The sequence below is a fragment of the Fukomys damarensis genome, unplaced genomic scaffold (assembly GCF_012274545.1).
Source record: "Fukomys damarensis isolate Sample0158 unplaced genomic scaffold, DMR_v1.0_HiC HiC_scaffold_4, whole genome shotgun sequence".
NCBI classification, from domain to species: domain Eukaryota; kingdom Metazoa; phylum Chordata; class Mammalia; order Rodentia; family Bathyergidae; genus Fukomys; species Fukomys damarensis.
The window spans coordinates 38157533-38168014 of record NW_022900916.1 but is presented as its reverse complement, the minus strand read 5'-3'; the positions used below and the strand labels follow the sequence as shown (position 1 = coordinate 38168014).

Sequence of the window (10482 nt, the reverse complement as noted above, 5' to 3'; positions counted from 1 at the left end):
ACACAGAGGGACGGTGCCGGGCCAGGTTAGAGGGACGAGGCCGAGGATACCCTGCCCCTCCCCACCCCACCTTTCAGGCCTCTCCCGGCCTCCCCAGCCCCTCCCGGCTCCTCTTCTCCAGACGCGTTCACCAGACAGCGACAGAGGCGGCAGGGGTCGGAGGGGTGGGAAAAGTCAGCTCCGCTGGGGTACTCCTTCCCGCCAAAGGCGCAACCTGGGGGCGGGCGGTAGCTCTAGGCCTGAGGGAGAGCCCCTGGCCTAGGCAGAGGAGCACCCTCCCACCCCACCTCACCGCTGCAGTCGCTCTGGCAGCAGGTCCCGGGCAGTGGGTGGGCACAGGGAGCCCGGGGGCAGGCACGAGGCTGGCAGCGAGCGTGGCCTTCCTGACAGTGGCACTCTTGGCAGGGGTCTCTGGGATGGGAGAAGCGCTGGCCATCCATAAACACCTGTTGCTCCAGGATGCAGTCTGGGCAGTGGAGGTGGGATCAGAGGAAATTGTGACAGCAGGTGACAGCCCCTCTCCCCCTGGAGTCCAGAGCTGCTGTGATATGCTGGCCTGGAAGCTGAGTCTGTGCCGGGAGAGGCTGTGTGCACGTGTGTGCAGACATCGTATGGCTCTGAGACCGCGCGTGCGTGTGCATGTGCGTGTATTTGGGTCCTGTTACCTGAAGGTACACGTTTCTGTGAGGGTGCAGAGGTGATAAGTGTATACCGTGTGTCTGTGCTTGTGACACACACTTAGCACGCTCTCTGTGTGGGCAGGAATCTCATCCCCTTGCACCACAGGACCCAGTCCCTACATGCAGATGCAAACTCGTGCAGAAGGTGGGCATGTGAGTGCATCTCAGAGGCGAGGCATTGGAAGAAGAAATGGAGGACAGGAGGGAAGGGATAGCAAATCTCTATTCTTCTGCCACCCACCTCCCTGGAGTACCAGGGAGTTGTTTGTTGTGTTGGACCAAAGACAATGCAGAAGGCCGTTGATTTTGAAGGTATCGGATCTGCCCGCAGGACCATTAGAAGTAAGCTGTACCTGGACACCTGAGGCAGCACTGGCCGAGTAGACTCTGGGGCCTGGCACAGGTAACTGGAGGGCACTCGACCACGGAGCACCTCACAGACCCATCCTGAGAGCAAAGAGAGGCTGTGGGGGCAGCCCCGGGCGGGGCTCAGCAGGGCAGCAGCAAGCCAGAGAGGTACCTCGCAGTGGCAGGCACGGCAAGGCTCTTCCGGGTCTGTGAAGTTCTGCCCATTGGTGTACACATGGCCGTGGTAGGTGCAGCTCTCACAGCTGGGGCAGCAGGCGCCTGGGTGGGATGGGCTGGTCAAGTGGGCAGGGGGAAGCAGGGGAAAGATGTCAGGGTGGGGCTGGGGCACTCACCAGGGGACTGGGTGGGGTGTTGGCAGGGGGGTGGGGAGCAGAGCACAGCCCCACAGCCGGGCACCCCATCTTGGCAGGAGCAGGCAGTGCAGGGCTGACCATCGGGCTCCCACTGGACTCCTTCAGCAAACTCTTCTCCATTGAGCACACAGGCTACAGTGAGGGAGTTGTCACCATGCCAACCTGAATACTTACCACTCATCCTGTCTTTCCCAGCCCGTCCTCCCAGAGCCTCTGAACCCTCTGAACTCTCCCCGTTACTGCAAAGGAATGCCCTCCTTCCACACAGCACCCACCTGGGCAGAGCCTCGAGCCAGAGCCGGATGGGCCACAGGGGGCAACAGGGCACTCCTGCTCCTCACAGGAGACCTCACCAGCCTAGGAGGGAGGCCAGGTGAGAGGCCCTCAAGGAGTAAGACAGCCTGGGTGGGAGATGGCGGGACTGCCCACCTGGCAGGAGCAGAGGAAACAGCGACCACTCTCCTGGAGGCTGAAGGTCTCCTGGCTGTGATACTGGTGTCCCTGGTATTCGCAGCCTGGATGGGAGGACAAGTAGCTGAGGGGGACAGGGCTGGCACCTGAGGCACCCAGCCCCTCCTCACACCACAGAAGCACTGCTCCCACCACAGTCACTACTTTTCACTGAGAGGTAAGGTGCAGACTCACCTGAGGGGATGGCAGCTTAGGTGCAATGGAAGAAATGCCCATCACCACCCAGTGGCCAGTGCCTGCCCCTCACAGTAGCCGTGGCTCCCACTCACCATTGCAGACTGGGCAGCACTGCCCAGGGACCCTGCCTGGGTGTCTGCAGGGCACAGGTGGGCAGGGCAGAGGCTCACACTGGATGCTCCCATTCTGCCAACAGGGCCTGGTCAGCAGGTGGCAGGCAGGCCTGGAAGCCAGACCGGGCCCACCAGGCAGCCACACTCACAGCACAGTGGCAGCGTGAGCAGGGGTCCACGGAGCCCACAGGCTCCCCACTGTGGTGCTCTCGCCCGTTTAGGAAACAGCCTGTTGGGAAGAGGTGTACACGCTGTCCTCAGGGGCCCCTCAGTCTGGCCTTTGTAGGAAACCCAGGCTGAGCCAGCAGTCAACTAGGGACCCTGTTCCACACACTGACTCACCATCGCACACTGGGCAACAAGTGCCCGGGAGGGGCCGGGCAGGGTATGGGCACAGGCTGGCACATTCTCGCTGGTGGCACTGGATGTGGCCTTCCTGGTGGGGCATGGCAGGGAGGGGCCATCAGGGTTCAGGCAAATGGCAGAAACAGCATTGGAGTCCCAGCTGTCCTAGGCACTGGATGTTGTATGGGTGAATTGCACCCCCTAGTTCATATGTTAAAGTCCTGGCCTGTGGCACCTCAGAATATGACCTTATTTGGAAATAAGCCTGCTGCAGATGTAATGAGTTGAGATGAGGTTACACTGGAGTAGATGGGTCCCTAATCCAACATGACTGGTGCACTTGTAACAAAGGGAACTTTAGACCCCAAACACAGAGCCAAGCGATGCCAGAGAGAGGCACAGAACGGATTTTCTGCGCAGCCCTCAGAAGGAACCAACCCGGCCATACATTGATCTTGGACTTAGATTATATTTCTGCTGTTCACACCACTTGGTCTGTTGGCCTTTGTTACAGCAGCCCTAGGAAACTAAGACTGTACCAGTATAAAACCTAGAGTGTTACTCAAGCACCCTGTGACGTTTACCAATCTGGAACAGATGGCTAATAACAGTCCTATCCTCTTAGGATTGTGATGGTGATGAAACAATAGAAGGTATCAGTGTGACATCCACCTCTGAAGCTGGTACTTAACATGACAGCTGCTGCTACCCCAACACCATCCCTGCCTGTCCCTAGCGGATACCATTCCTTGAATTCACATCTGCACCTTTGTGTTCATGGCCTCAAACCTCACCAGGGCACCCAGAGACTCTTCTCATGGGTGTGAGGGGTCAGTGTGAACAAGAAGGACATGGGAGTTGGGCAACCCAGCAGCCTTCACAAAGGGTCTTAGTCTTTACCGGGCTGTCAGGAAGCTCTGTGGCACCTGCCTGTTGGATGTTAAGGCCTTCGGGTCCCTTGCTTCCTGTCCTTTATTCCCTGATCCCAGAGAATCTTCCTGCACTTCCCCCTCCTCAAATCCAACTCATCCTTTAAGACCTAGGTAAGCACCACCCCTTCCATGAGGTTGTTCTAGATCTGTACTACCGAACAGCAATGTAAGGCAAGCCATTTAGATGTGTGTGCAATGGTGAGTCAGTGGGTAGAACAGGGCCCCAAGCAAGAATAGGGTCTCTGAAAGCTAAGCGGAAAATTAGTACAAGCTGTTAAATTCTCTCAAAGCCAAGTTTTAGATTTTTTTTTTTTTTTTTTTTTTTTTTTTTTTTTTTTTTTTTAAAAAAAAAAGGGTCTTGCTATGTAGTCTAGGCTAGCCTGGAACTTGTGTAGCTCAGTCTGCCCTCAAACTCACAATCCTGTCTCACCCTCCCAAGTGCTGAATTACAGGTTTGTACATTATTCCTGATTCTCAAAGCCATGTTTTAAAAGATATTAAAAGAAAACATGAAAATAAACTTTAAAGCATGGCACAGTTCATGCCTGTAATCCCAGCTACTTGGGAGACTGAGGGCAGTCTCAGCACACGAGCAGCCAGATCCTGTCTCAAAATAAAATATTAAAAAGTTCTGAGGCTGTAGCTCAGTGGTAGAGTGATTGCCTGGCATGTGTGACGCCCTGGGTTCAGTCCCACAAAAAAAGTTTTAGCAATATACTCCATTTTCCCAGTATAGTCAAAATATTTCAACATACATAGGATAGTAACAAGATACACCATCTATCTTCGTTCCTCCTGTCTTTGAAACTGGGGATTGCACACTTATGCACACATCTCAGTTCTGCCAGCCACGTTCCAAGGCCCAGTCATCACATGTAGTGGTGCCATCAGATTGGGTGTCTCAGTCAAGCTCCCTGGAGCTGTCACTGCCATCATAACCCACTCCGTCTCTCCCCCTTCTTTGAGTTAGGATCACAAGCCTGCTGCACACCTGCGTGCTCAGAGTGCCCAGGATTCCATGTGCTCCATCTCTGTCCCCTCTCAGGGCCCATGGGATAGGTCACAGGAACAAGGTTAGGAATCCAGTGAGCCGGAGGGCAGGACGGGGCGAGTGACAGCCCAGCAGCAGCCTCAAGACTCACCAGGCATTGGCAGATCCGGCAGGGATCCTCAGATGCAGGCCACTCTTGGCCATGGTCCCTGTGAGTGCCACCTTCTGTGCAGCCTGGGGCTGGGGACAGAGGAGGCCTGGTGGGAAGTGGCTCAGGCTCCAGCCTCGACCTGCCCAATGCTCCTCATATGCCTTCACCAGACCAGGCTAAGCCTCTGCCTAGGCAGAAGGAAGCCCCCACCGCAGACTGCCCCCAGGCCTTCCTCCACAGCACAGCCACACCCCCCTGCCCCAGCTACAGGGGGTGCTCCTCACCTCATCCTCTAAGGTTTGGCCATTCATAGCTACTTGCATTGCGCCCCTACTGTACACACCCCAAGGTGATGTTCAGGTCCAAGCCCTTGCCCATACGGCCCCCTCTTCCTTCAATGTCCTCTGCCTTCTTTGACCCATCACCCAGTTAACTGCTCTTTATCCTTAAGGGTCTCCTTCACGGTGGCTGCCTCTGAGAGTGTATCCCTCCCAGGGTCAGCTGGATTCGGTCTTCTGAGTTTCCACGGTATCTGGCCCCTGCTTTTATTTCTGACAATGGCATTTGTTTCACAGTATTGGTGTATGACTCCGGGTTGCCCTCTAGTGGTCATCCCTGAGGGTCGCTCCCCTCACCCGTGTTGGGGTGTGGAAAGCAGGTAATACCGGTCGTATATTACACAGCATTGTGAGGTCTAGAATATCACTACGTGTACCTTACAAACGGGGAAACAGAGGCACAGAGTGACTTAGAGTCACACAACCACTAAACAAAAACGGCAGAATTTGAGGTTAGGCATTGCAGGTCCAGAGCAGGCTTAGACTGGTGTTACTCCCCACCATCACCAGCAAACCAAATCAGAGGCCAGTAGGGTGGGCTGTGGAAGTGAAGAAATAGCATGAGGGTCTTGCGGGAGCTCCGTGAGAGAAGGCTCAGGGGGCTCACCTTGGCAGGCTGGACAGCAGTGCCCAGGCCTCAGAACTGGCTCGGGGCAGGGACTGGGTGGGCACTTCATGGGCGCACAGTGAACCAGGCTCCTCTGTAATGCAGCAATAGCTGTAGCCACCCTCAGTTCCCCAGCAGGTGTGGGGAGGGCAGGTGTCGGGCAGGGATGGAGGGAGGGCCTCACCGGCACCAGCTCTCACAAACCATGTTATAAATGGCTAAGAGTGGCTGGCATGGCCCGGCCTGGGGCCTGGGCAGTGGGGCAGAGGACTCACCAGGCAGGAGCACTGGAGACAAGGGTTGGAGATGGACAGGAAGCTGGCCCCCTCTTCGTAAAGCCGCCCCTCATACTCACAGCCTGGGGAGGGTTGCGAGGGTGATAGGTGAATCACTAACGAGCAAGAGTGCGTATCCCCAAGGGATACTACGACCCCAAGGGGGAACTGGACCCCCTGGGGCTAAGGGGAAGGAGGGGCGGGCAGAGCAGGAGGTCACCTGGCCGGCAGATGGGGCAGCACTCCCCAGGTGGGGTGTAGCTCTCCAGACAGTTGATCTTGGAGCATGAGGGCCCCTGGCACTGCACGGTCCCTGCCTGTGGGGCAGACGCTGAGCCCCACGTCGCTCCCTCCCCACTGCCCGAGCCAGGCTACTCTGAGGGCCTTGTGGCCTAGCAGGCTCCAGGCCTCAGCACCTGGGTGGAGGCAGAAGCCAGGTCTGGCCTCCAGATTAGGATGCAGAAGATCAGTCCTGGGGCAGCAGAGATGCAGGTGATGGCTGGGGTCAGGCCCTGATTCTCTTACCTGGCAGGTACAGGTGACACAGGGCTCTGGATGCCATGTTTCTCCTGACCTGTGGCCCTCAGAACAGCCTGCAAAGCCAGACACAGAGGGCTGGGTGCCACATCATCGGGCACCATTCAGGACCCAGTTAGCAGATAGTTTTATATTTATTTATTGTCACCTTTCCGGCAAGTGACAGTCAAGTGTCTAATGTAAGCAGTGCATCTATTTACTTATTTATGTTTAATTTTTCAAGACAGGGTCTCACTGTGTAGTCAAGGCTGCCCTCGGGCGCACTATGTAGACCAGGCTAGCCTCGAACTTGCAGCAATTCTCCTGCCTCAGCCTCCAAAGTTCCGGGATTACAGGCGTGCACCTCCACACCTGGCTCCTCGCTGTATTTATTCTACAATAGGTGGGAGTAAAGTGACTTGAAAGGGGTGTCTTTCTTTTAAATGAAAGGCCACCATTACCCAGTGAACCCAACCAGTCACCAACCCCAGCCCATTCTTTAGAAACACTTCTCTATTTGCAGACTCCTGCCATCTCTGGCTCCGTACCTAGACAAGGGCTGTGAACACCCTCAACCGATCTCTCTGCATCCAGACCACACCAGCTGAATATTCTTAAATATTCTATTTAGGAATACGCCACAGTCTAGCTCTTCCTACTGCCCACAGAAGCAAGTCCAACTGCGGGGCTTATAACAGCCCTCCTGGAATGATTCCTGGAATACATTTTTCCCTGCCTGGTTCCTGTGCACAGAGGGATCTCAAGCACTCCCTCTCCTGGTGAAATCCCAGCTTCGGTTGAAGATCCAGTGCAAATGACCACTGGCCTCCAAAGGCGTCCCTGACTGACCGGCTGCTCACATGGGCATCCCTGCTCTCCCATCCCTTCCTCTGGCAAAGTATGCACTGTCTTCTACATTGCTTAATTTGTTAATTGGATCTTAAATCTTGTGTTAGATTAGCTGTAAGTTTGTCTTCTCAACTAGACCAGAAGCTCCTGAGGGTCCTGATAATCTTTGATGTGGTCACAGGCCAGGGTGTCAGCATTTGGTGGCACCAGCTCAGCTCAGCACTCCCCCAGCACTGTCGCAGTGTTCTTCCTCTGTCTCTCTCTCTCTCTCTCTGGTCCCCCCAGGGCACAAGCAGGAGGGAGGGCTGAGCCTGTGGGTGCTGACCTGGTTCACAGCGCAGGCAGCATACTCCTGGCTCAGGGCACGGTACTTCTGGGCATGGATTCTGGATACAGGTGATGGCCCCTTCCTGTGGAAGCAGCTAGGGTGACTGCAGGGCTTTCTGAACCACAGATTCACCCCCAGGCAGGGACTTGTCCAGAAGTAGAGGATGAGTTGGCTCAGCACACATGGGCTACCCTAGCCCAAGGGCAGAAAAGAGATGCCCCACCCCACCTGGCCATTCCTAAAGCCCTTGACCCCTGGGAACCCACTTTTCCAGGTGCCAGCAACTTGCCCAGAGTGGAAAGACCCTATGAAGAGAACCAAGCAAGGGCTTTCTCAATGGAGGAGTAAGAAAGAAAAGGCCACGGAGGAAGTGACAGAAAGCAGGCAGGCAGGGGAGCCCGAGATGGGGTGGGGCGAGGGGAACAGCGCTGGTCACACAGGAGAGGGGGTTGAGGAAAGATCTGCCCCATCCTGGCAGATGCAGGCTGTGCGGGCGTCAGGCTCCCAGTGAGCCCCCTCAGGACAGGCGCACCCCAGCCCCCAGCACTGGGCAGAGGTGGAGCGGCACTCACAGGGCGCCAGCTGCCTCACTCTGGCCTGCAGGTCCTCATTCTGGGAAGGAGGTGGACTACAGCTCAGCCTCCCCATGTCTCATGGGTTCATGAGGCGAAAAAATGGAGGCAGGATGAGAACTTGACAAGTCCACAGCAGAGGTGGGTCTCCCTCTATCAACATCCACCTCACATAGTTCTCAGGGAGCACAGGGCCACCCTTGGGCAAAAAGGGGACCCACCCTCACGCAGTGCCTGGTACACAGCAGGAGGACCATTACAACAGGGTATAGAAATCCACACATTACAAATACTCTGAGAGAACGGATGTTAAAGACTGTTCAGATGAGACCTCTGTGTGCTTTAGAAGTAAAACTATTTTAGCGTCCCTGGGGCCCCCCAACCATCTCTTCTCCCAATACACAAAAGTCCACCCCACCCCAAACATGCAGCCCTGCCTCTATGGTACCTGCTCTCTGAGCTTGGTCACCTCAGCCTCCAGCCACCCCAGCCATTCCTCCAAGGGGTGCCACTGTTTCTGGAGGCTCCCAACAGGGACTGAGGAGCGGGCAGGTACCTGCTGCTGGTAGTCATGGATGTCAGCAAGCCCTGGGGTCTCCCTGAGGACAGCTTCACCTGAAGGGTATGAGAATCCACCAGACATCAAAGGCTGCTTCTGTTCTCTGAACCATGCAGGGGAGGGTCACTTTGTACCCCGTGTACCCCACCATCCAGGGAAGGGGACACTGTCTGTTTTTATTTAGTTATTAGGCTTTTTTTGTTTTTTTGAGACAGGGTTTTGTTATGCAGTTCAGGCTGACCTTGAACTCACTATGTAGCCCAGGCTGGCCTTTAACTTGAAGCCAATCCTCCTGCCTCAGCCTCTGAGTCCTGGGATAACAGGTGTGCGCCACCACACCCAGCTTTATTATATTTTTTTATACAGAGTCTTGCTAAGTAGTTCAGGCTGATCTTGAATTCACTGTGTAGTCCAGGCTAGGCTCAAGCTCAAGGCAATCCTGCCTCAGCCTCCTTAGTGCTGGGATTATAGGCTTGCTCCACCACTCAGCTGGGCTAGGTTTGTGAGAGTTGAAAGCTGGGGCAGGGCACGCAAGAAAGTAAGGAAACCCTGAGTAGACGAAAGTGGTCCAGACCAATTTTCCCTTCATGTCCGTGTGACCCCCAGGGACATTGACCTGCAGGAGGTTACAGAGCAGTCCTACAGACATCCAGGTGGGGATGGCGGACAGTGGAGGGCCTTGAGGAGTCAGAGGGAGAGGCTCAGGGAGAGGAGAGGCCTTTCCCACGGTGGCAGCTCATTACGGAGTCCAGCCTGAGCTGGCTGGAGGGTTTCTCACTGACACTATGCCCAAGGGGCAGAGAAGCAAGGTCATCCACTCTCCCACCCCAGCCCCGCCACCACCAAGGGCAGCGGGGACTCTGGTCCAAAACCTGCTCTGCCCAAGTTCTTTGGCCGAATTAATGCCACCCACCGACCCAGTTACCTAAGCTGGAAGTGTGGAACTCTGCACCCCTCCTCATCCCATCGTCTCGCATCTCCCCATTTCCCCTAAGCCACCCCTCAGCTCTTCCTCAGCTCTGTACAGACCTTCTCTCTCAGCGTGACCTTTCTGTCGCACAGGCAGAGGCCCCGAGCAGGAAGTTCCAGTGTGACCCCCCACAGCGGCACCCCCCTTTGCACCCCCAGGAGCGCTGGACCCCCAGCCTCATGCCACCAGCCCCCAAGCCCTGTCCGGCTCCTGTCCACGCCCACGTGCAGGTGCTGGCCTCCTGTCACCAGGAGTGGCTCTCCGTCTTGACCTGGGCCCTGTGCCCACCTCGCTCCCTCCCACGTGGAGGGCGCTCAAGGGCAGGGTCTCCGAATCTGAAACCCTGCGGGCCTCGGGCCTCCCCCTACCCCGGGGGCCTTGCTTCCCAGGTCCCCCCGCAGTCCTGCTTCAGCTGCACAGTTAGTGACCCGGGGTGGGGGACCCGGGACACCTTCCAAAAGGGCTTCCGAGGGCGGCACAGGCCTGGCCGCTCCTGTGGCACCGTCCCCCACTCCCAGCTCCCCTCGAAGCCTTCCCCTGCCCTTGCCTGCAGCCCCCCATCCGGGCCTGTCCCCCTGGGAGCGGGGATGGACAGACTCCAAGTCTGCTCCCACGGCAAGTCTCCTTTTCCCTCCTCCTTTCTTTTCCAGGACAAATAATTAACTTCAGACTCAGATGCCAGAGCAGCCTCTCCCCCACCGCTGTCTGCAGGCCTCTCCGGGGATGGAGCAGACCCTCCCCCTCCCGAGCCCCCACTTGGCCAGGTTCCCCCATCCCGTTCCCAGGCGGATGAGAGGACGAGGGGCGACAGCCAGGTGGGACAGAGAGGAGCAGAGCGGGTGTCTGCGAGGGCCTCGGCCCAGACTCACCTCCCACGGCCCTGGCC

The 10482-nt window shown here is 56.6% G+C and overlaps 1 protein-coding gene across 1 annotated transcript in view; it reads right to left on the bottom strand.

The window, feature by feature from the left end:
- The window catches only part of Kcp (kielin cysteine rich BMP regulator), a 28948-nt gene that overhangs the window by 18301 nt on the left and 165 nt on the right, over positions 1–10482 (bottom strand). The window contains exons 2-19 of the mRNA XM_033755994.1: positions 10466–10476; positions 8516–8682; positions 7931–8107; positions 7493–7589; positions 6328–6395; positions 5803–5985; positions 5528–5621; positions 4583–4665; positions 2506–2599; positions 2313–2392; positions 2143–2236; positions 1832–1917; positions 1678–1759; positions 1382–1534; positions 1201–1307; positions 1034–1127; positions 293–466; positions 37–214 (exon numbers count right to left, since the gene is read on the bottom strand). Of these exons, the coding sequence (XP_033611885.1) occupies positions 37–214; positions 293–466; positions 1034–1127; positions 1201–1307; positions 1382–1534; positions 1678–1759; positions 1832–1917; positions 2143–2236; positions 2313–2392; positions 2506–2599; positions 4583–4665; positions 5528–5621; positions 5803–5985; positions 6328–6395; positions 7493–7589; positions 7931–8107; positions 8516–8682; positions 10466–10476 (2022 nt within the window). The remainder of the gene's footprint in view (positions 1–36; positions 215–292; positions 467–1033; positions 1128–1200; positions 1308–1381; positions 1535–1677; positions 1760–1831; positions 1918–2142; positions 2237–2312; positions 2393–2505; positions 2600–4582; positions 4666–5527; positions 5622–5802; positions 5986–6327; positions 6396–7492; positions 7590–7930; positions 8108–8515; positions 8683–10465; positions 10477–10482) is intronic.